The 26116-nt window shown below is 41.2% G+C and overlaps 1 protein-coding gene across 12 annotated transcripts in view; it reads right to left on the bottom strand.

Moving 5' to 3' along the window:
• Window positions 1-26116, bottom strand: part of myo9aa (myosin IXAa) — a 170324-nt gene that overhangs the window by 89481 nt on the left and 54727 nt on the right. For all 12 annotated transcript variants that reach the window (XM_070554892.1, XM_070554894.1, XM_070554895.1 and 9 more), the window contains exons 3-5: window positions 6602-6696; window positions 6448-6510; window positions 191-290 (exon numbers count right to left, since the gene is read on the bottom strand). In XM_070554892.1, coding sequence (XP_070410993.1) covers window positions 191-290; window positions 6448-6510; window positions 6602-6696 — 258 coding nt within the window. The remainder of the gene's footprint in view (window positions 1-190; window positions 291-6447; window positions 6511-6601; window positions 6697-26116) is intronic.

Raw genomic sequence — 26116 nt, 5'->3', positions numbered from 1 at the left:
GAGGGGAAGAATAACTAGTACGTGTTGAAAAACCATCAACAGTGTTTCCTTTCTGTCATGAGTTCATGTTTCCTGTTTCTGGACACTGAGAATGACACCCTGATGGCAGAAATCCTGAAAGCCACACAAACAAACAAAACATGGTAAAAGTAGATCAGGAAGCTTTTTCATCCGTTTTGAAACCTTTTACCTGATTGAGGTAATGATATTCTTCAGGCTTCTTCAGGTGAAAGACGTTCCTCTCTTCTTCACTTGCTCCTGCCAGCAGGTAGTAAAACACGTGGTAATTTCTACAAAAAAAAAAAAATAAATAAATAAAAGGAATAAACAGAAATATGGTTGGTGAAAAAGCTCAGAAAGGTCTCCTAACTGCAGAAACCCTAACTGTGTCTTTGTGGAACCAACAAAGAAGTCTGGGAAAATAATCAGCAAATAAAGAAAAGGACAACAGGAACAAAGGCTCCATCATTCCATACAATGGCGGTTTTAAACGGGGGCCCACAGGGGCCTGGGCCCCTGTAGAACTGACCCTGGCCCCTGTTATGGCCCCTGTGCTGAAGAGATCGGAGTTTTTTTTTTCCTGCGCTGCCTCGGAGATGGGAACTAATGCGCTGCAGCGTTTCACACGGAGCCTTTAAAGCGCAGCACACTCTGTGGACAGAACGGTTTACGCGGTGGATTTTTGAATAAATGATTAAAAATAGTTTAAATGGGACCCGAAGAAGTTCTTGAGGGCGACTAACGGAAAAGACGCTAAGAGACGAAGGTTGGCAATACAGTTTATTTTCCTGACATCAGTGTTTTGATCGTAGTCGCGCGTTTCTGTCATTTACTTTTAAGTTCCTAACCGAGTCTATCCACAGTTAATACTGATTTGTTTTTCCTTTGTAACATTAACTGTAAAATAAACATGAAGGTGCTGCATTTTAAGCCTTAGACACGTTGAGATTAGATCACAGTATTCATTTATCTATGACTTTCTCGCAGCACTGACTGGAAGCATCAGCGGCCATGAAAAGAAAAAGGGACATTTTGTCCTTTTTTACCGCTGTTAATAAAGAACAGCGTAGACAGAGAGAGGATGAAAGTCACGAGGGAGCTGAGAAGCAGGATGAAAGAGAGGAGGAGGAGTTGGTTGGAGAGGAACCAGAGAGGTCAGAGGCTGTCCACCCTGAGAGTGAGGAGGAAGATGTAGGCTGTGAGGGAGAGAGTGAGGAGCAAAAAGAGGGACATCTTCTGTCATGTGCACCGTGTACACTACCGTCAGGTTTGTGGGTGTTGAACAACCCCTCTGTGATTGCAGCTCATATTGTGTGTAAAATGCATTTGAGGCATGCTGACTCTGGACCAAAATTTCAGTTGTTTATATTTAATAAATAGATAAAATAAGACTCTGAATTAACTAATTATGACTTTTATCCTCATGCTAACATTTATTTTCTTTCAGATATCAGCAAGTGCAAGGATGACCCACCTACTCAGCCTAGTTTGAGGACATTTCCAGTGACATTAACAGGAGACAGTAGACGCAGCTTTCAGCCAAGCTGGTATGAAAGTCATCCTTGGGTTGAATATTCTGTTACTATGGACTCTACTTATTGTCATGCATACAGACATTTTAGCCCACCAAGTAGCTCAGGAAGTGTGTATGACTCAATGTGGATTTAGGAACTGGAAAAACGCAACTGAGAGGGGGGTGGGGGGTGGGGGTTCAGTACACGCAAAGTCTGAAAGGCATAAGGATTCAATGATAGCGTGGAGGGACTACCAGAGGGCTGTGAAAGCTAATACAACATTGGCTAATATACTCGACAAGGAACTCAGTAAAAAGCATAGGCGTCATTTTAACCGGGGACGCCGGGGACATGTCCCCGGCAAAATTTGTGATTGGCAGCTGTGTCCCCCCCACTTTCAAAAACACCTGCTGATGAGGATTTTTGTTTTACCAGTTCAGAACCTATACCAGGGGTCGGCAACCTGTTCCCATCAAAGAGCTATTATTACCCGTTTCCCACGGTAATTTTGGACGGACCTTAATAAGCAGTGACTTAAGTGAAGCAGGCAGGTCGCACTAGAAAATTTAGTTTAAAAAGACGTCATAAATGTGTTCCCCCGTCCTTTTTATTTATAAAATATGAAGTAAAAACTCACAATTTAATTTTCATTCATTTGTCATTAATATTTAGTCTACACCCGTGCGTTAAGTGGACCATCTTCCAGTAAACGCAAAGCATCCAGCCCACCTCTCCAAATGCGTAAAATGTGCATCAGCCGCTAGTTAGGCGCGCCGCGCGCACCATCAGCTGATCAGCCCAGACAAGAGCAGAGCAAATAGAGAAAGAATAGAGGATAATTCTGTCTGGATGTGGATGGAGATTACATTTTACAGCAGCCTGATCATCATTTAACTACGTAAACCATCACCTGTCTTCTAGTCCACGCTATTAGCATTATTTTAATTGTGTGTGTGTGTGTGTGCGTGTGCGTGTGCGTGTGCGTGTGTGTGTGTGTGTGTGTGTGTTTTCCACTTCAAACACTGGTCTAACCAACCAGACCAGCGTGTCCAGTAACATATTAATGTTACAATTAAACAATTTCACTTCATGTAGGCTAGGAACATTTCACCTGCCGTGGCCCGACCGCTTCTGCTCCACATGAACTTTGTGCGTGATCAAATGTCTCTATGCGTCATGCGTCTCCATATTAGAGACGGGAACAAGCGCTGTTCAGCCAAAGTTTCATAATTTCATAAAAAGAACATTTTTCCAAGTGACACATCCCTCAGAGAGACCGGGTTTCCAGACTGTTTCAGTGGGAGGAAATCCTATCGCATGCGCGTGGTTCTGCACTGCACTGGAACCCCAGATCTTCAGCTCACTGTCCACCGTGGGCGCTCCGAGCCGCGCTGAACACAGTGTCCAGTATAAAGCTCTGATGTTCTGATGGGAATATTTTACCTCCGCGATGTGCGTTAACGATTAAAATGTCAGCTCATCCATGCGCATCCGTGTGCGTCTGGGTAATTCTTTCAAACCAAGCAACATCCTTGAGTTCATCTGTCAAAATAAACAGTCAAATGGAAATATCTGTAACCTGCCGTTTAACTGTTTTGCCTTCCTGTGAAGATTGTTGCAAAGAAAAACAATTAAACTTGATTAACCCCAGAGCCACGCAGAGAACCATGCAGTGCGCATGCGGGAAGATTCCTCCCACTGAAGTGAGTGTTTTCCAAACCCTGTCTCTCAGAGAGAGTTGTCACTTAGAAAATGTTCCCTGATTATGAAACTTTGGCTGAATAGTGCTTGTTCCTGTCTCCAATGTGGCGACACATCCAGGAGCTGTCTGAGGAGAATCCTCTTCAGCTCATAAAGTGCCGATATGATTACGCACAAGCGTGACCGGTCAACCACCGCAGACCGGGTTGGACCTGTTCAGGTTTACGCAGATAATCTTTACATTTAGAATTGGCATACAGATGTAAAATTAATGCAGTAAAATATAAAGCATTTTATTTAAATATCCATTTATTATTTTACGAGCACAGAGAGCCGCATCAGATGGATGGAAGAGCCGCATGCGGCTCCAGAGCCGCGGATTGCCGCCCCCTGTGCTAGCCTACTTTATTGTCCCCAGCAATTTTTAAACCCCACTCAAGTGTATGGTTACTGTCCCCAGCAATTCTGAAAACAAACTGACGCCCTTGGTAAAAAGGTTAAAGAAAATTGTGAGTAGATCAAAACAATCGGTGAAGTGATTTTGCTTACGTGTGTGTGTGTGTGTGTGTGTGTGTGTGTGTGTGTGTGTGTGTGTGTTGACTACAAAAAGCAAATTGTGTTGTGCAGATATTTTATTTGAATGTTTATTTTTCATATGTACAGTTCATATAAACTTCAAATAAAGTCACAAACTAGAATAATTGACTAGAATTATTTTTTTACTCAAGTCTCATGTTGTGGTGAAGCATTCTGAATTGTTATCTGAGTACCATAATAACATGCCAGTTTTACTTTCACAAGTAAACCATTACTGCATTCACCGTAATAGTTTACTTGTTCATTGTCTTTTATTATGATTTTTTTTCTTGCGCCCCCAATCCCCAGTCTCAGTGAGCCCCAGTAAACCTTAAACTCAACACCCTCAGACAGAAATGTGTCCATCCAAAAGACAAAACACCCACACTGAAGCTTATGCAGTCCAGTGTAGCGAGGACAGTCCAGACCTTTACATAGTGATCAAGAATCTGCAGACCACTTACACCTGAAGGAAACTTTGAAGATAACAAAGTACACATTCTGGACAGAGAAGATAGATGGATTGGAAGAGGAGTAAAGGAAACTATGTCAAACGGGAAATACCTACATTAAACAGAGGAGGCTTCAGATGTCACCTTTCCAACACCTATAATGCAGCTTTACACCTCATTCCAAAACCGTTTTAATCTAGATCTCACGCTCCTGCATCTAATCCAAACAATCATTCTAATACAATAGGACTGAACGACATCAACGTCTCCTTGATGGGTAGAGAGGAGGGTATTCATAAGTAGTTTCAGCTTGTTAAACAACAAAAGACAACAGTTTATAAGCTTGAGTCTCCCATGTTCCAGTCAGAAGGAAGAAAGCTCCTCGGTCCAGTTGTCCTCATTTGAACCCTTCGGATTACCATGACCTGGATGGCTGAGAACCTTCGCCAGCATATGGTTGATGAATAAACAGCAGCCATTCTTTGTAAGGAAAAGGCATTTTCTAAATGCTTTGAAACATTTGTGAGGGTTCTTAATTCTCTTGCCCAAGTAGCTGGTCCTCCTTCCTGTCTTGCTGGAATTTTAAACATCCTTCAGTTGCTTATCAACTTAGTTTTCAGAAGTTGGAAAAATGACAAATGTGTCAAAAGTGTGACTAAATTAAGTAAAATGAGGGCATGATATTTTGTGACTAAATTTTCTCTGTATAGTATCAAGGTCTGAATTCACTCTAAGTGGAAGAAATCTGCACCTGCACCATGTGTATAATAATTACACATTGCACTTTGACCTTTATATATATGTGCATCACTGTATTATTAGATCATTGTTTGTAATGTAGATTTTGATGGCCGTTTTATGAAAATTACAAGCAGTTCAACTAACTCAGTGGTACTCAATAGGTGGCACACATCGTGGGCCGCCTATTGAGTACTCCTTTTTGAGTAAAAATATTGTAATTGTAATGGGCCAATCACAGCACTCTATGGGTTTGAAACCCCTATAGAGAGCCACGATTGGCTGGCCAGAATGCTGCTAGGGGCTGCGGAGGTTCCAATGGAGCGTTCCTAGATTAAACTTAGCAAGGCAAGAATTTGGTCTAGCTCACTAGGCTAATATTTCACACATTTTTGACTAAACTTGGCCACATTCCAGTTCTTTTAGGACAAAGGAGACATGGTAGGGTTGTCTGAATCTACATGACACCAGTGAAAGCAGCTCCAACCACTAAAACATCTAGAATGGTAAGTTATTTTTCAGTATTGATGCGATCTTCCATAACAACTACAAAGAAGCAATGTGCGATACCAACAAAACCAGTCGAGTCTGTTCGTACAAAAGGAAAAGTCGACCATGACGTTGTTCTACGTTCTTTAGGAATATTTATCCCTTACCAGCCCATCACCCATTAAATACCATCAACGGGAATCTCAAAGTTATAGGGAAATGGAATTCAGCCTAAAAATGACCCAATCTCAGGAAGTTAAAGATTCCATGCGCCTGTAAGAACCGCATACAATCCTTTGATATAGTCACCAACAGTCTGTGAACATAAACAGGTTCAACTAGAAAGAATGTCAGCCGGTTACTATTAGCACAACTTCATATAAACAAGAAATTGGCATACAAGTATTGATTTACTGTGCATTTCGAAAAACTAAAACACTTTGAATTCTGGGTGGTAAAAAGTAAATAAATGATCTGGTGTCACCAACACATCCTGTAGCCAACTACCCACCTCGTGCCACGATAGCCTAACTGTACAGAGTAAAGAGGAGTTAGAACGAGTAAATTATAACCAAGGTCTGCTTCAAATCCACACGAACAGAAACACAAGCATTTGTGAGACCGTCAGAGTAGCAAAGGAGTCCAGCTGTGAGCCGTCTCTGGTGAGATCAAACCTCTCCACGTTATCCAGGTCACCCTCACAGCTGTGCTCTCGTCACAAATCAACAAACTCAGAGTTTAACCCATTCACACGACAACTTTACCAGGAACTAAACTCCAGAACAATGTTTTCAGCAAAGAGTGGCTCAAGGATCATGAAATTAAATCAACAAATAAAACTAATAAAACTGCTGAAATAGGAACAATTATGTGTGCCGATTTGAAATATTATCCACATTTTTTGCTTTCTTACCAACAGAAATAAAATACATCTTTTGTCACACAGTTTTCTTTTCCTTTTTGATTTAAATGCTCACCTCTCATTGTGTTCTTGATAGACCAGTCTGGACTTTTCCAGGAGATATTTCTCCACATATGCTCTGTAAAAAATACACAGTCAGTACCACAAAAATAAGTCAACAAAATCACCTTTTAAACATACCTAATCAATATTCCTTAATGGGTTCTTACCCTCTCACGGTGCCACTCTCCTGGTAGTTCACCTGGATAAACTTCCCAAAACGACTGGAGTTGTTATTATGTGCCGTCTTTGCATTCCCAAATGCCTGTAAGGAAACAAATGACATGAAGATGAAATGAAAGTGAATTAATATAAACGTGGCTACATTACACAGTTGTTGGGGGTCATTTCTGGGTTGAATTTGGGTGTGGATGATTTCGTTTAGTTGATGCTGATTATTTGGTCTCTTTTTTTTGGGGGGGGGGGCTTTGGGGGACAAGAAACGTTTAGCAGCAAACTTCATGCCCCATTCATCAATAAATATCATCAAGCGGCACACCTAAAGAAACTGCAGAGCCTTGGCTACAAGACCATGTAACCCTTTTGTACATGCTCCAAACACAACTACAACTAGAACTAAATGAATCACAAGAAGTCGCTCTTTATACAGCACCACTGTACTTTTGCCACATTTCTTCGGTCTTAAGCACTGCTAGTCTTTTCATTGTACACACATTCAACCCAACCTTTTGAAGCTGAGGCCCAGCTGATTCTAAATATATGCCTCATAACATTCTACACCTGTTTCACAGAGGTATAAGTCAAATAAAACAAAAGCCTAAATGTATTTTTCCCAACAAGGCTCGAAAAAAGTTTATTATATTTAAGGTTTTGCCTTGAAAAGTTTGTTTTATCCAGACTTTCTCATCATCTACTACTAGCTCAAAATGAAATATGGTTGACAGGAAACAGAAATTATGAGCAAAAACAGAGGCTTAGAACTCAAAAATCCCTGATGACTGGACTACTTCCTTGTTTGTGCATGTTTGTGTTTTGAGGAATCTCGTTGGCTGACAATATTGTCAATCTCATTTTGATGAGAAAATTTCATTCTGTTAGCACTTACAATCCAAAAAAGGTGCCCATCATCCAAATTGACCAATCAGTCATGGCTACAGAAGGGTATATCTGGAATACCTCCAGATTTAGGGATCAAAATTAAAAAAATTCCAAATGAAAGAAAGAAAACTATTGAATGTGATTGTTTAGAATCAATTTAGTCACAAATTTTTTTTAAATATATTATTATACAAGGGAAAATACCTTCTCAGTGGCCTAGTGGTAGACTGTCTGCCCTGGGACTGGGAGATTGGGGTTCAAATCGTTGTCGGGTCATACTAACGACTTTAAAAATGGGTCCCAATGCCTCCCTGCTTGACACTTAGCTTTAAGGGGTTGGATTGGGGGGGTTAAACCACCAAATAGTTCCCAAGCGTAGCCACTGCTGCAGCTCACCACTCCCCATGGGGATGAGTCAAATGTGGAGATGAATTTCACCAGTGTTTGATGAAGTAATGGGACATTAACTTTAAAAGGCAAATGACAAAGAAAATTGTGCCATTGGTGACCTCTCCTTAAGTGTCAGTATATAAACCTCTGTAAAATTGTTGTTCTTTACTTCATCAAGCTCACACTTTGCACAGCTAATGTGAAGATGCAAGACTATGAATTCACTGAGGTTTGAAGCTACTGCTGCCTTTTTCTAAAGAGAAATTCATCCTAAATTCAATTACTTTTTCTCGGGCTAGAAAGAAAAACATAAATCAACTTTTCTACAATGATCCATGTCATTTACACTTCATCAGTGACACATACACTAATATTTACACATCCTTTTCCTTTTACAAATAGGCCAAAATTAATCAAATAGACGTTGTGGTTATAGAAATATATGCAATAAAATGCGGGCATGTCATTTTTGAGGAGATTTCTTTAAAAAAAAGGCCTAGGGCCCATTAAAACCCAACCAGTTAAGTGTGGCACAAGTTACATTACAATGTTACAAAACAGAAACTCAGAGGCTGATTAATAACATGTACTTAGGATCTAATAAAGTCAGATTTGGATAAATTACCAACGTAAGAATAGGGAAACAAGGGCCAACAGGCCGTATGGGGGGGGGGGGGGGGGGGCTCTTCAATGAGTAATGGGATCCATGTGGCCGTGTGGAACATGTGTAGTGGTTGTGCTTTAATAAGACGGCCTAGCATTTCCCCTCACTGCTCTGTTTATGTTGTATGGCTGCCTGAAGAGGAAGTAGTGTTTCTGTTTTATTTTTTTGCTCTATATAAACCCTGCAGTTATTTGTAGCGCCACCACAAGTAAACAAATTCCTCTGTGAAGCACTTAGAGCTGTCCAAAGCCCTGTGTCTGAACTGGGAAAACACCCCTCCCCGACTCCACCCTTCACCAGCGCTGCCTACAAACATGCAAGCATGCTACGAGGAGGCTAATGCAGAGCTAACATGCAGCCTAGCAGAGCTCCCACACAAACATCCAGCTCTGAGGTAAAAGAGCTCATCTATAGTGATGCTGCTGCAATAAAATCCTGATTAAAACAGAACAGGATTAGTTTTTATGGTCAGAAGCTTATCTGAATGCACCCTCAGTCTGTTTATTCATTTAGCGACTTACAGTTTTAGCCTAACCTAACCTAAACAAATGCCTGTATGGGGAGAACATGAGCCACAGCTGAGACTCTAACCAGCAACCTTCTCGCTGTGAGACAACAGTGCTACCAGCTGCTCCACCATGCAGCCAGATTCTCAGTCTATAGCAGCTGTTGCATGCTCCAAGGGGACATGGTGCAGCAATGATATCAAATTAAATGTTCTCTAAAGTCTCTCTCTCTCTACTGTGCAGATTTCTTCCACCAGGGAACACTGGAAATATTGTTACACATTCAAGAGCTCAGCTTTAAAAAACACACACACACAATGCCTGCAGCATCTGATATCCTAGGAGGAACTGGTCCTCTGTTCATCTCATCATCTCAATCTGAACTGGCTAGCCTGCCTGGTTTAGGACCTGCAGGTTCAGACGAGGACAGACCAATACCAGAGCCATAATTCAGGGTCAGAACATCCAGCATGGACGTCAGTTAAAAAAAACAAGCTGCTTTCAGATCAAGTCTCATCCTTATCGGGTCTTTTTTATAGTCCTCCAGGAAGCAGGATATAGAAGATAAAAGACAAAAAGTTGATTTGTGTTTAAGCCTCATGCACATCTCCACCTGCGCGAAGTAAAAGGATGCATATTTTAGGATGATTTTAGGGTGGTTTATAATCTTTCTAAACTTGGCTTCCTCCATATCAGCAGCAATAAAACACAAACAGCAGACTGGAAAATGGTCAAACTGATCTTTGGCAAGTTTCACGTCAACATATAAAATAAAGTTTGGAAAATTGTTATTGGTATCCAAATGGATGAGCATTTTACAGAATTCTTTTTTACTTCAGAAATGAGTGCCACACACACAAACACAGAAACCTTTTGTACAAAGTGGCCACAAGTGCAGATATTAGAAGCTTCCTCTCAAACTCAAACATTTTAAGGCACTCCACAAAAACAAACAACCCACAACAGTGCAAATATCTTCCTTCCCCTTCTCCGACGGGCTGTCAGGAACTATTCTGGGAATTCCCAATCAGTCACTTCAATTCCAGAAGAACTGCCAAGTTAAAGTGCAGCAAATAAAACCAAAAGATGATGACAAAGGCATATTAATATTTACATCTCTCCATGTAAAGAATCACAGGTACACCGGCGTTACGAGTGTTTGTACAGACATGACATGCAGCACTTTGTTACTCTAAACGGTCAACAACATTATTCTTGGCTCCAGACCTGAGACCGAGCTAAAGGCAGACCAGTGAGGAACTTGAGATGGTGCCAGTGTGTTCTGGGTGTAATGTGACCAGAGGCAGAGGCGCTGCCACCGAGATGATGTGATGTCTTTTCCCACACACTGCTCACTTTGGTTCAATTGGATGTCTAGCTGTGGCTTTAAAATCAGTCCTGCTGCAGCGTTACAATCAGTTTCCCTTCAGGATGCAACAGTTTTGACTTTATTCGTTGATGTTTCCTTGGGTTATAAACAGGATGGCAATGTATGAATCAGCACTTACTTTTCTAGAAGGAAAAAGTCGAGTATCGTCTAGTTAGTATTGAGCTTCTTAGCTAATTCAATTATTTAGCAACAAACCATTTCAAGAGTTCAGATCCTCACAGAAACACAAAGAACTGCTTTCAATCTAATGATCTATGACTGACAGTCGTCCAAATATTTACAGCTTTACGTAAAAATCTGTCTACAAATGTTCTGCATTTCTTTTACAACAGTAGCTAGAAAATGACTCAAAGCAGCATTACTCATTCTTCTCAGAGCTCACTACTCAGCCACCACAGGTCGCCAACAGGATGAGAAAAACACGGCAAAGGGTCGGCTGGCTTGACCCAACTTGTAATGTGGGTATTTCACTCTGTGTGTGTGTGTGTGTGTGTGTGTGTGTGTGTGTGTGTGTGTGTGTGTGTGTGTGTGTGTGTGTGTGTGTGTGTGTGTGAGAGAGAGTGTGTGTGAGAGTGTGTGTGTGTGTGTGTGTGTGTGTGTGTGTGTGTGTGTGTGTGTGTGTGTGTGTGTGTGTGTGTGTGTGTGTGGGCTGATAACATTCTCCAGGGCCTAATTCATAACTACAACCCTTGTAATCTCACATCTAAAGCCCAGTTGGCTGGAGCGGACCGTGGTCACTGTGGCGGTTTAGTCACAGGGGGAAGTGGTGCAGTCATGGGTCCTGGCTAAGTGAAAGCACGATGGGCTGTGGGTTCTGGGAGTGACTGCTTCTGTCAAAACAGGGCTAAAAACGTGTTTGAGGTGTACAAGATTAACTGGTGTGGAAAACTTTTTTTAATCAGTGGAACAAACTTAACCAGGATGCCCATTTTTACGTCTGCTAAGAGCTTTATGAGAGGGAAAAAACTTAAAGGGATAGAGTTGGTGAAGTGGGTTTTATGGAAAGATTACATACGTTTAAAGCTGCAACGGAAAGAAAACATGTTTTCATGCTTCTTAACAACCTTCTAACATAGTGTAGCTACAAATATATTGTGGAGATGAAAAATAAATCTCACACATTTGTATAAAAACCTCTACCAATAACATCCGGTTGCCAGTCTCGCGGAACCTCCACACTTCCCTGAGTCCTCCTCTTGTTACACGCTCACGTAATTAGCAACAGAACACCACTGGTGTGAGAGGTTCTTCGCTCAATAACATCAGAGAGCCGACTGCTACCACTTCAACTTCAGGACAAACTACCAGTCCCAAAAAGAAAAACTCCATTTGAAGTCAAGGAGAACAAAAGACAACAATCATAACTCAGGGTGTCCCCCAGCGCTTTATAAGCCTGGCGGCCAGCCAGGCTTTGCTTGGCCACCCGCCAGGCTAAGCGTCATGCCCAGGCGCGCAGATAGGGTGGGGGACAGCGGGGATCTGTCCCCCCAGGTTCAGATAGACCCCGATCCGTCCCCCGCACTAAGGCCAGAAAGAAAACAAAATCGGAGGTCATAAGTGCTTGAAGCTCCTTTTTCCAATTACATTGAATGCAGCATGACGTAAACAAACACTAATTCCAGAGGCAAAAAAGTGGGTGTTGCGGGGATGCAGGATGAAGCGAAAAAGGCAAGCAACAATTACTGCATATTAAAAAAAAGACCAACAGTGTAAGTAGGCAGGACCGATCTGTCTGTTTATACATGTTGGTTCTAGTTTCAGTACATTGCTGTCAGTGTTGGGACTTACTCACTATAAGTGCCAAAGCCTCATTGCTGACTTTAACAAGTCTCATCTTCAAATATGATCCCTCATGAAGTTACTACTTTACATCAGAAGATAGTGGAGATGTGGAACCTTCAGGTTGAGCAAAGTTTTGGTGTTTTGAGTTTGAAAAAAGCCTCCCACCGAGCGGCTCCCTGTCGAGGAGATGCGTGCAACATGAAGAGGGCAAATATTAGATAAAACGTATAATTGCCACCAGGCCTGGTCTTTGTTGCCTGATCACTTTGTCTGGTAATGACTGACTGATTATGAAGCAGAATATTGACTCTGATGAAGAAATTCACTCATCCAGCTGGGAAAATTGACGCTGCTGCAGCATCAGACAGCTGGTGCTGCACGAGAGGTGTGTGGAGTTTACAAGCTCCAAATGTTGGGTTTAATGTTGGTTTAACCTTCTTTGGGATATGATGGATGTAGAAACGATGGTAAAAACACCGCTAACGTGACAGACGTAGCGAAAAAGGTAAAATATAAAATTTAAATAGAGATTTATATATTTATATATAAATTAAAACTTCCCAAATATAAAGACAATTTCTAAATAACGTAAAAATAAGAAGGAACATCTGTTGGTCAGAGGCTTAAAAGTTTGGGAACCACTGCTCTAAGTGACAAGTGAATATTGTGTTTTCTGTAAAGATTGGTATTCTGAAAATCATTTAATGTTTTATATAAAGCATGAGGTTTTGGTTAGTAATCGACTGGGAGAATAACAAATGACTGAATTGGATAGTGTTGATCAGGCAAAGCTTTGTTGCAAGGAATTCCATTGCATAATGGCTTCTAACACGTATATAATAGCGTTAGTTTTTTTCGTAAACCATCGGAGGAAATTACACAAACTGACTGAGCTCTAGTTAAAGCTCTTGCAATGGTGTGTGTATGTGTACGTACATTAGAGGTGTGAATCGTCACTTGTCTCCCGATTCGATTACGATTATTGGGTAAACGATTCAATTCGATATCCCGATGCATCACGATTATTTCATATTGATTTGTTTTCATCGATAAATAGAAGATGTCAGATAATAGCTTTTTATTTTTATTATCAAAAACATAATTGGCACAACCTGCCATCCCTCAAAAGCTCTCCATTCACAACAGGTTAGGACAAAACATTTTAAACATTTAAGAAGATTTAACAAAGTAAAACAATCTGTTTCCTCGTTCAACACCACGCCTCAGGCTGAGAAAAACACGCTTTGCAAAAACTCACAAAATCTAAAAAAAGTACTGAAAACCTACAGGACACATAATGTAATAATAAAATCCATAATGTGTTCATATATGAGTGTTTAATGTCTCTGAGCAGCTCTAGAGTCAAATATTTATGCCACAGTTGAAGGGTGTCAGAAATAACACCAAATGAAATGTTTGACTTAGTTTGTTATTTTATTTGAACCCAGTGGTTCATTTCTGAAATGTTGGAGAATGAATCAAGTTCTGTTTGATGCAGAAAATAATAAAACATAAAACAAATTCTACACTTCCAATAATATTTCAGATGAGTGTTTTATTCTTTCTGATAATAACACCAGCAGAAGGCTGTGGGCTGGATTAGGGGCTTGACACATGGGAGGCGACAAACGACCGCGATCAGCGAAATTTGTCGCTGTCGCTTTTATTACCTGTCACACGGGAGGCGATCCGCGGCAGCGGCCAGCGGCAAAGCCGTCTACGCATTCTGTTCCATGGCGAAATCGAAACGTCCGTTGTTTTGTTTGGCTGTGTCAGGTTGGAGGTAATTAAGGTTATTTAAGCGGTTCAGAGTTAATAAAGCGGTAGATATGATGTTTCACAAGGTGCTGCTAGAGTTATGTGAAATCTTACTTCTGATTTTACTATAAAACATAATAATAATCAACTTCTCCTTCATGTTGCTCAGAGATGTGCAGAGCATTATGTCCGCTCATTGGTCAGTGAATGAAACCTCCGTTGATTGGTCCTCGTCTGAGCGACAGCGATGAAAAGTTGAAAATGTTTCAACTTTCTGGGATCACGTCGCTGGGTCGTCCGTGCACGACACGTGCACGAGTGCAAAATTTCACAAGCACGTTTTTTGCGTTTCGCTTGGTAGGAGGGAGACCCGCGATTATCGCGCATGTCTCATTGAAAATGAATGGAGGAGAGGCGATGTCGCCTCCCGTGTGTCGAGCCCATAAGGATTAGATTACCCTGCTGATGGATCTCCTTCACTAACCAGCTAACTACAAACCTTTCCACTAACCTGTCCTGTGGGACCCTCACCATCTGACCCTCATGCCCATGCTGTCTCTGGAGGAGCAGATGGTAAACAAGATCTCCTGTAACCTAAAATGAACCAAACGTTCCTCCCAGTTTCTCTTTAAACTGAATTTAACATCAGTTTATCATCATGATGAAACAAAAGAATAAAGTGGAACAAGAACTTCCATCTTCTATTTCTCTCTCCTTTTAACTTCTCCGTGTCCCTAAATAAAAGATGATTACGCTGCAGCCCCAGCTCCCCTGCCACCTCCCCAAGACCGGATCTCCCGACATCACAACACTCGGTCTGACTGAGCACTTGAGTTGAAATAATAATTTAATTATGAAAATAATAATGCGTGTTTGGAGGAGTGTCCTCCGATCCTCTCTCTTGTGTGAACAGACAATGTCTCTCTATCTCTCTGTCTCAGTTGCTGTGAGAGCGAGCGGAGCACACCACGCGACAACCCGCTAAATTAACTTAATTCAAGGCCCAAATCCAACAGAACCGGTCTGGCTGATTCAGTTCCGGTTCGGTCTCAGGTTACAACTCCAGCTCTCAGCCCTGCAGTACCACATTAAAGCGGAACCACTTAGTAAATGTGGAGGACACTCAGTGACAGATTTGGATGCTGCGCTGGTGCCGCCATTAAAACAACAAAACTACAATCCACTATAATCGATTATGGCGTACTCTTCTACGATGCAGAATCGTTTATGTCCGCATCCTGATGCATCGATTATTTGATTATTTTCCTCAGCTCTAACGTGCGTGTGTGTGTATGTGTTTGGGGGAGGGTACATTGGAACTTTGTCCCCCCCAGTTTGAAAATCCTATCTGCGCCCCTGGTCATGCCCCACCCACCTCCCAGACCCTACCATGTCCACTGACACAAACGGCGCAACGAAACTAGAGCCCTCCATCAGCTGATACTGGTGAGAAACAGCAGCGGAAAGTGTGCAGAGCATGTGCTAGCTACCCCCCCCCCCCCACCCCCCACCCCCCACCCCCCGATTCAAATTCAACATTGTTACCTGCAGTTAATGAAGGTTTTAGGCTGCATATATAAATTTGACACAAGATGCACTAAAATGACAAAATAATGACCACACACGTATACAGCACTATTAGACACTCATTGATAAGAGCTCCATAATACTACCATGAGGGTGTCTTAATAAAAAGGAAATGTTGAGCATGTGGATGCTGTAACAGTATACTAGTTGCTGCATTCACAACACCATCCTCCCATAACTTCCAGTAAACTCACCATCTCAGTGCTTGAAACACAGCTGGGAGTTGGGGTTCAAAATTAACTTCCAGTAACCTGACTGTACGTTTGTTTTTTAAAACGTCTCTCTGATGCTTTGGTCATGTCTGTGTAACAAGTATACTAATATTGCAGCTGGCTGATCGCTTTCAGAGAACATAAACAGAAAAAAAATCAGCAGAAAATTTGGAATCAGTTTAATCACATTTGTCAACATTTCAAAAGGGTTCAGTGGTTATCTGATGCTTTCCATCTTGGAAAAACAGATTATCGATGATACATTTGAAGCTACAGCCAACAGTGAGTTAGTCTGGTTTAATACATAGAGCCAAGAATTACACTAGTAATGTCCACATGTGACTCAAATCAATCCCATCATTTCACCCGAATTAAAACAGTTATTTAGTTATAAAATAGTCTAAAACAATCCATCTGAAAAGTGAAAACAAGGCAAAAGCAGCCACATAGTGGTCACTGCACTGCTCGCGCTTGTCCTCCTATGTTCGTGAAGAGGAAGTAGACATTAGACACGGTGACAGAGTTGAAAGGAGACCCAATAGAAACATAATCATGGATTCCAGAACTCCTCAGCTATCAGAGACATCTTTCATATAACATAAACCTCTGAGAATTAAAGCTGATGAGAGGAAAACAGCTGCATTCCCAAGTTCCAAAACCCCCTCAAAGAGTAAAACAAATCACAAACTGTACTCTGCTCTAAAGTCTGGCTAATTAATATCCCTTGCTGTCCCATAAAGGGAAGACTTGCATAAAATATTTTCCTCAGGCAATGTAAACAACTCTCAGTCCTTTTATTATTTGAAAATCATGACTGTTGGGAAGGAAATTGTCCAAACAGAGCAACAATAAAACAAATACTGCAGGGTATGTGTACGTGAATCTATTTACAGATACTCATCTGGAAGGTATGGAGAGACATGAGCCAACATAAGCAGATTCTTTACTTAATGTGAAGAGAAGATAAGTTCTGTGGTAAGAGACTGTGAACTTGTTTATTTTTTGTTTCTTTGCTTTAGACAATTGCAGTCGAGTAGAAATTATAATCCTAGAAGCAGGAAAGCACTTTTATCACTGGTGTCCTAAACACAGACCAACACTGGAACTCAACGTTGTAATACTTCTGTGAACTAACCCCAATCTTGTGAAATCTAAAATTGCGATCTTAACCCGTTCTAAAACCTTCTGAAGACATAATCATTCATGTCTTGTCCTAAAATAAAGGCAGGCATCCAACTCCCAAGCATCAGCTTTACTCGGTGAGTGTGGCTGTGCAGTTAAGATTCAATGCAAAACCAAGGAAGGGGCCTCCACAATGTCTGGAAAAAGAGAAGTCCTAAAATGGAGAATGGCAATAAGATGTCACAATTAATATGTGCAGAAAAACAATAACTTGTATTGATGACTCAATTCAACCAAATCAAATGCTCGCCTTTGAAGACTTGTTTACTTTTGAAATTCAGTTGAACACAAAGGGTTTTCTTCATGTTCTGTGCAGCATTGGTGGAGCCATGAAAAGGTCTCATTCCTTCCACTCGCCCCACAGACTCAACTCCGAGCTGTGAGTCACTCTACCAACAGCAACCAACAAACCCTGATTGTCAAATTTCTGACTGACCACAACAATAATCAGTCGCTTCAAAGGGCAGTGGCAGTCAAATGAGCTGAGCACATTATCTATCAAACTGAACACACTCTATAAATACATTTTAAATACCATTCAATTTATATAGCGTCAAATCATGGCAGGTCGTCTCAAGGCACTTCCTTCGCTAAAAGCAGACTGTCCTCCTGCCACCAAGAGAACAGCTGCTTTGGGGAGTTTTGTAAAGAAAATGTCAACTTGGCTCTAAAATAACTATTTTGTCCCGTTTTGCAAAATAGTATTTTTTTGTTTTGGTTTCTTGTATTAAGAAAAAACAATGAAAAACATAAAATGTGAATTTATAAGTCTTGTTGCATTTATCACACTGCTGGACTTATCTGTTGGGACTCGAGCATTGAGGTTTTCTTATTACAGCAGAGTACATAGGACAAACATGTGTGCGCCATACCTATGTAAGAAATGTAATCAAACTGACATATTTTGCCCAGCTGCGTGCAGCAGGTCTGTTTCTCTTCTAGAAATATTAACACAGCTGAAAATAGTTCTAAATCATATTCAGCTTTGAATAAAATTTACGGTAGATTAAATAACACATTTAAACAGATGATGAGCGATGTGTTCTAAACATCCTTAACCTATTAAAGTGAAGACATAAGATAGCCTATAAAATAATAAGACCCCAATTACCCCAATGCTTAAGTATGGAGCTAGGATTGGGACAATATTCAAGTTACATGTGATGAAACATGTTCGAAGTTACAAAACTTGGTACAAGTTACGCTGAATATTGTCCCAATCCTAGCTCCATACTTAAGAGCCAACAGATATAACGTCAGTGTGATAAATGCTACAAGATTTATTAAAAACACACATTTAACGTTTTTCTGGTTCTTTTATGAAAGAAACCAAAACTAGTTTGTTGCAAAACAGGACAGAATTGTTTATATGGAGGAAAGTTCAAAAAAGCTCCTCAAGATCTGGCTGCAAACATAAAAACCCTGCAGCAAGGGAAGACCGTTTGCTATTACATGAGATAGTTAATCGTTGTAGAGCCCTTTCAGCAAGTCAGAGGCGAGAAAGGCAGGACCTTCCTTGGACATCCTACGATTCCAAACGACGCAAGCCAGAATACCTACATGTACTGGAGAACCCATGCATGCACAGGGAGAACATGCAAACTCCTTGATTGACCCCAGGTTCGGATTTGACCCCAGGACTTTCTTGCTGTAAGACAACAGTGCTAACCACAACATGCAACATATGTAAATTCACAATCTGGCCATGACAGAGCTCAGTGGTGGAGCACAAACAGTTGGCCTTCAAACAGTCTCCTCATGCTACTGGACAACAAACTATGTGATGTGCTCACCACTACGGATGTTAGATAACAGGGTTGTCTGACACACACTGTCAAAGAAGACGTAAATGTGTCCTTTTTCTAAATTAAGGACTTGAGTACCTCTATCTGCTCTTGACTCAAAGAAACCCCCAAGTATAAATAGTCCAAAGTTGATGCCAAAGCTATTGCAAATATGCCAACGCCATCTTAGTTGTTCTGCTCCTTCACATCATCCCACCCAACAAACAAAGAGCGCTGGGATTGGCCCACCAAACTTCTGTGACTGGTGATGCACAAGACTATTTGGGCTTGCTGAGGTTCCAGTGGAGCGTAGCTAGACCTACATGCAGAGCAAAATCATTTAGCTTAGGCCAATGTCTGTCTTTATTTCTAGGCTAAAGGCTGGTTTATGCTTGACGCATCCACGAGGTACGCATGGCTCCGCGCGGAAAAGTTGCATCATTTTAACAACCACGTCCCTCCACCGCGCCTCCGCACGGCCCAGAATTTCCGCAACGCGCACCTCAGAAAATTTCTAACCACGCGGACGGACGGACGCGGAAAAACATGGCGGACCGGCAAGAACTAGTATGGCAGAGGTTCGTAAATACAGACATTTGTATGATTCAGCTCTCAGAGATCACCGTGATCAAAATGTTGTTAATAATTCTTGGAGAGAAATAGCTCGCACTGTCGGAAAAGACGAGAACGCTGTTAAAAATGCTGAAATGCCATGTTGTAAACAGTAATTTCTACTTCTATGGTGTAGTGTTGGGTGCATGCCGTAGAGCTCCATGCTGCCCCGTTCAGTTTGGGAGAATATTGGTTCACCGCAGAGACGAGCCGCACGAACCATAAAAGCTGCGAGTTGTGAAGCGCGTTCCATCCGCGAGCCGCATCACCGCGCGGAAAGTGAATGCGTCAAGCATAAACCAAGCTTAAGGAATAGTTGCTTTGATCCTCTGGAGGTTTCTTCCTGTTAAAAGGGAGTTTTCCTCTCTGCGCTACATGCTTGCTTAGTATGAGGACGGCTGTAAAGACTCTGGCACTAGTCAATGACTCGATGCAACTTTCTGGGTTCCTTATATAGAAATCATTTTTTTCTGATTGGCTTAATGAACTGAACTGTATTGGAATGTTTACTGTGTGAAGTGCCTTGAGATGACTCTTGTCATGATTTGGCGCTATATAAATAAACTAAATTCAATTAAATGCTTTCATCAAGATGAGTCTGGGTCTGCACAGCCTAGAAACTATTGACATATATACTGGAGTGGACAATGTGTTTCCATAGGCTCCAATTATAAGTTTTTGAGCCAAAATGGGAGGTGGTCGCCACCGCCATTTTGACTGTGTCACAGGTTCCATCAAACCTAGACAATTCCAAAAAAGGGAAAAGAGGTGGAGCTGAGGGTGGGGCTGTAAGGCTGGGATCAAATGACGACACCCGTCAAACTGAAGAGATGTAGCTATAAGCTAACCCAAAGCTAACGGGGAGGAGGGAGCTAAGCTAATGGAGGTAGCTACGTAGCTACGACCGGAGTTAACTGTGCACAACACCGGAGCTTCTGAGTCCGAGATACGCCGGGCTGACCGCTGGGTAAAACCGGGTGGAACACAGAGGTCTCCCGAGACCTCCACAAGCCGGCAGCCGCGTGGCAGACAAGCGCCCAGGGTCCGAAATTAACACTCGCCACTCGCCAAATGCGAGCAAATTGCTCCATTTGGCGAGTAAATTTTTGAGCTCCATCTACCACATAGCGAGTAAATGTTTGCACCAAATTAGTTATGTTTATCAGCCATCTTCCATGGATTTCTGACACTCCTCCCGCCTGCATGCAACGTACACAAATGTACGCGAAACGTGAGAACCGCATCCAACGTCATTTCCACCTATCCCATTCAATCAGTTTATCAAGTTAGCAGTTAGCTTCATGTTAAAACTAGCGGTGGAATGTGGCGGTTTTTAACTGAGTCAGCCAGCCTTCCAAAAGAAAACTCGTCGAACTGGAAGAAAAACCACCAGGACCAGTGGCAACCAGAAGATTTTGTGAAAAGTGGCGAACTGGAGATGGCGGAGTCGTGAGACAATGGCTACATTATGATGGCCACGTAGCGTTGCTGCCTTTCACAGACAACTGTCCCTCAGCATTCTTCAAATAGCCAAAAAATGCCCATACTTCCGACTGTGTCTTCTTTGAGGGATAATAAATGTCCCGAGTGCTGCCGTCTCCTCCTTTGGCCATTATTTCAGCTTTAGCTTAAAGAAAGTTTTGGTCGTAAACAACAAAGTGTGCATGTGCCGCCGGCAACTTCAGCAGATGATACGGTGGCTGGTAAGGGTCACCGCGCCTACACCGCAGCCACGGTAATCCACCGAGAATTTTTTTTTTAAAACAAGACGGTTATTATTATTGTCAACTTTTTTACCGGGGTTTACCGCTACACCGGTTACCGTGACAACCCTAGCCCTGACACACTTTCAGATATTCTCATGGTGTAGCTGTGTTCTCCAGAGATCAAGGACTATGACCCAAATGAGGCTGTAATGCTTTGGCACAAAGACGGTGTCAGAAGCAGGAGGCCAGACTTCATGGACAGAGAAAACAAGGAGTCTGACTAGATTTCAATGAAAGAGTTCATAAAAACATCTCTAAAAATAAATAAATAAATAAATAGTAAAAATGACAAAAAGAGTTGTTTTTCTTATTAATTGAAGTTTTAATTATTTTGTCACTCTGTTTGGAATCAACATAATATAGAATAACATGCTTTAGGTAGATCTAAATCATTTAGAATTTTGGCCGGTAAAAAATATGCTTGGCCGGTAGATTTTCATCATCTACCATCCAACTTGGCCGGTGAGTAAAAAATTTAATTTCGGACCCTGCAAGCGCCGCTGCGATCAGAGATGCACTGAGCTGCCGCTGAAGGGAGGGAGACCATACCGATAGTCGGAACCCAGCTCCACCAACATGTTATATTTCAACCCATTTTCAAAATCGGAGTGTTATGTTAAATGCACTGGGTTTTACCCTATTACATTTAAATTTCATGGTTAAACAGTACATGTTAAAATCTAAGCTCAGCTAGTGCAAGAGCAGCAGTGACCTAAAATACATAAATATAGTTTTACGTACTAAAAAAAATTAAGTGGAGACTCCTTGGACGCTCGATTAGTGCAATTAATATCACAGCAAGTCATTTTGTCCAACAATTGCACAAATAATATAAAAAAAATGCACAAACGCTACAACTAATGGTCTAAGTTGAGAGACTGAAAATGATGGAACAGTTTTCAGGCGAGGCCGAGGCTCTACTGAGGCTTTTCCACGGAGCTAGCTCTGTGGTCACGTGGGTCTGATGCTCATTAATTATACAGAATTTTAGGCTTTTAATACACTTAAACAGAAGAGTGAGAAAAAAATTCACCCCCCTCAGAGTTGTCATGAGTGTAAACTAGATCATTTAAACCAAAAACATGTTCTGGTACCAGGCTGTAAACATGTTTATTTCTGCTGTGAAATTGGTATTTTTAACATGGGAGTCAATGAGGATTTGCTCGCTTCTGACACCAGCCCCCAGTGGATGAGGGTGGAACTGCAAATTTTTTCACTACCGTGTTGGCTTCATTTTCAGACCCAAATTATGGGAGCTTGCTAGAAACGCAACAGCAAACTGCTGAGCGTTTTCTACTATAACGTATTCATGACATTTCTACTAGTAACAGGTACGAGGTAGTTTCATCTGTCTTAGTAGAATCAGTGAGCAACAAGGAAGACGTGACCAGCTGCAGACCAAGAGACCTGCAGGTTCACTGCTGCGAGCCTGAATTTGCTCTGCAAGAAGTGTACCCTTCTTGACGTGGCAGCAGGACTTTGCATGTAAGGAAGATTCACTCACCTTTTCCCCACTCAGACATCAGTTCATTAATTCCTGTCATGATCTTCTAGATCATCCTCCAGTCATTCAACTGGAACCAGTTAGTGTTCCTGATCATTTCTTTAGTCCCACTGTAACACCGACTGCATCAGTCGCAGGTGTTACTAGAACCAACTGTGTGTCTTTCCCACCCAGCGTCAGCACTTCCACATTTGGGTCCGATCCAAGTAACAAATTTAAGTCCTCTATCAGATTTGAGCCTGCTCTAGTGTTCTAGTGTGTTTAATGATTTTTATTTATAGATATGCTATTACTAGATTATGAGAAATAGAAAGGCTAATAAAAACACCCAATTATACATACAAGTGAAACAGAAAACATGTTATACTGTCTACTGTGCAAAGTTCCATTGATTTCAGTAATTAGACCGTGAGACAATTTAAAGGCTCATGAACCCTTGCCGTTTTATTTTTTTTTCTAATTACAATTATAAATGTTAGTTTACTGGGGTCTTGTTTCATATCACACGGTGACATTTGAATATTTAATAGTAGTGTAATGTTTCCTGTTTGTAGCTCATCCTGTTAGGTACTAATTTATTTCTAATTTTCAGTTTTATAATCAACTATTGGACATAAATTTTATTATCATTGTGTAATTTATAGTAAATGAAGTAAGTTCTATTAAGAGGAGATCCGCAATTTCTAGCATATTTTTTATAAAAAAGTAAAGCAATAGTTGCTTTTCCTGGTAATTAACTACTTTTATAATGTTATTCAGCTACTTTTTTGATAAAGTTATTAGTAACTATAACTAAATACTTTTTAAAGTAATGTACCAAACATTGATCATATGTTACCATTGTGATATAGATTTTCCCAACATAATCACAGGCAACAGGGGCTTCAGTGTTTCACCCAAAGACATTGTGGCAAGCTGCAGGAACAAATCTCAGATCCACTGACTGAATGAAAGCGACTACCACAAAGCTCCAGCTGCCCCTCCAAAAACTGTGTGGGACAGAACTAAGTAGACCACCAGGCAAGCATCACTCATATCGATCCACACTCTTAAGCACCCAAGCATACTCACATTTCACTCAGTTCGAGTCAGAGCTGAACGTCTGCCAACAAGCTGCAGCACTGCGGACATGGGTGTGGCCCAGCTGAAAGCCCTTTTAAAGAGAACTTCCAAATGCAGTTCTGTTGCAAAGATATGAATGCAGTTCAACTGAAAAATTGCTGGTTTCATAGCAAGAAGCCCCCTCATGAAGAAAACCACAAGTTTTCACAGGCAAAATACCCGTGTTCTATTTATCACATCACACATTAGTCATGAAAGCTGGATACACATATCAACAGATGTCATTCAGAACACACAGATGTGGAGAGGTCCAACAGCTGGAGCTAAACATAAAAACAACTCAGTTTAACTTTCTGAGCTAAAACCTGAGCCACAATCGATGCCAAAAATATCCACCAAACTATGTATTAGGCACATACTCAGATGTACAGAAAATAAAAATCATGCATATCAGTTCCTTTTATTTCTAAATGCTAAATACTGTCAAGATCAGGCAGAAACATTCAAACTCTAAAGACAGAACCTTTCGGGGGGGGGGGGGGGGGGGGGGCAAGATTTTTATACATAACAGACGGATGTGAAGGATGGCCAATTCAGCTCATTTTCACAAAACAGAAAATACAAATAAAAAGGAAACACAAAGTTATAGCCTGACGTCTTAGGAAATAAACCAAGAATTTAAATGACTTTAAAGCATCTTTCCTTCTTTCTCTGGAATAGTTGAAAATCTTAACCTTGAAGATCATTTTAGAAATGGTACAAAGAAACCCAAAGACACTGTTGAGTGAAGAAAAGAAACTGAGTGTTTAAAACCAGCTGTAAAGCACGGTGGAGGCCTGGTCATGGTTTTGGTCTACATTTCAGTTTCTTCTTGTATAGAACACTGAACACTATTGCCGTTTGGAAACTGTCTAACTGGCAAATGCTTTGTTTTGAGCATGGTACTTTTCTCTCACACCCTGCCAGTGCAGGAGTCTTGTTCACGAGTGAGGGAAAGATGGAGCGCGAGATTGACAAGTGGGTTGGTGCTGTGTCTGCACAATGGATGGATGAATGGATGAATGAATGGACTCTGCCAGTGCAGTAAAAATATATATGGAAGGACAAGTCACCATCAATAAATGGATTGGCTGTCAGAAAGCCCAGACCTCAACATTGTTGAAACAATGTGGAATCATCTAGAGTCTAGACATAATGACATAAATAGCAGCAAACATACAAATATGAACATTTAGTTCTACTCTGAAAAGCCTGGATGACAATGTAAGACAAAGCAGGCTAACTCACGTGTTCCACCTCACTGAGTAGATTAGTTAGTCGAAGTTATAAGAATTCTACAAACGATAACATTTACGTTTGGACACAGAACGCTGTAACCCGGCTGGGCTCTCCCAAACAAACAAAGAAAACGCTGGGTGGCTTGTGAAGAGAACCATTTCACACAACAAAAAAGAAGAAACATGAAGTTTAAATAGTCTTATCATAATGCAAGAATGCTTAAAGGAAACGTTACTGGTCTAAAACATTTTTTAAAAGCTTCAGCTGCCTGGCGTAATAGCTTCCATAGCAAAATCCCTTTATGTGCCACTCTCATGGCCTCTCCACTCCAAATGTTTATTTCATTGGCTGGGTGGGGATAACACTGGGTTCAAGTGTGGCTGTGAACCTCTTAAAGAAGATGAGTGAGTCACACGCTAGTGCTTTTCACTCGTCATGTTTTCTTTATAAATCAGGTACAAACCCAGGAATAAGGACTCAACCCCTTTTAGTCAGGAGCTTTTTACATCATAGCATCAACATTTAGTTATACGTTTAATAAGTAGCTATTTATTCTTTTTTTTTACCCTATGGTAAGGAATATGATTTTTTTTCCATCTAACCTTTGATAGGCATGTGAGCAGTAACATCTACAGCCCAAAAAGCTGAATCTTTCCTGAGGAGCACTGATCTAAGGAGAATCTTGTTGGTTGAAATACACTAATTTGACATTCGGAGGTCGGATATTTGGCACATGTGGTTCAGAAAATGAATCTTTTAACTTCACATGCTTTATTTTTTGTTGTATTTTGGTTAACTTTAGGATGGTGAAGTCATTAATTAATTTAGACTAATTTATTTGAGGCTGGCCTGAGAAACATACTCCATTCGCCCATGTCTCTACAAAACAACTGAATTGAACTTCAGGCAAAAAGTGCTCCATCTAGATGTGTTTGACAGAGCTGCAGGAAATGAACATTCATGGCATTGAAAATTTAGTGGTGCAGCAGTGAACACTGATTTCATGATGAGTGGCCAGAGTCAGTGTGCCTGCCTGTATGGGATGTGTTTGACAAGTGCTAAGTAAATGTGTTCAGCCACTAGGAAAACAGGCCTATCTTCAAAAGCAAACACTAATCACCCTCTCTCCTGAAGTTTGTGTCAATATGT

This window comes from Nothobranchius furzeri, chromosome 9 (assembly GCF_043380555.1).
Source record: "Nothobranchius furzeri strain GRZ-AD chromosome 9, NfurGRZ-RIMD1, whole genome shotgun sequence".
NCBI classification, from domain to species: domain Eukaryota; kingdom Metazoa; phylum Chordata; class Actinopteri; order Cyprinodontiformes; family Nothobranchiidae; genus Nothobranchius; species Nothobranchius furzeri.
This window is presented reverse-complemented; position numbering and strand designations above follow the sequence as displayed.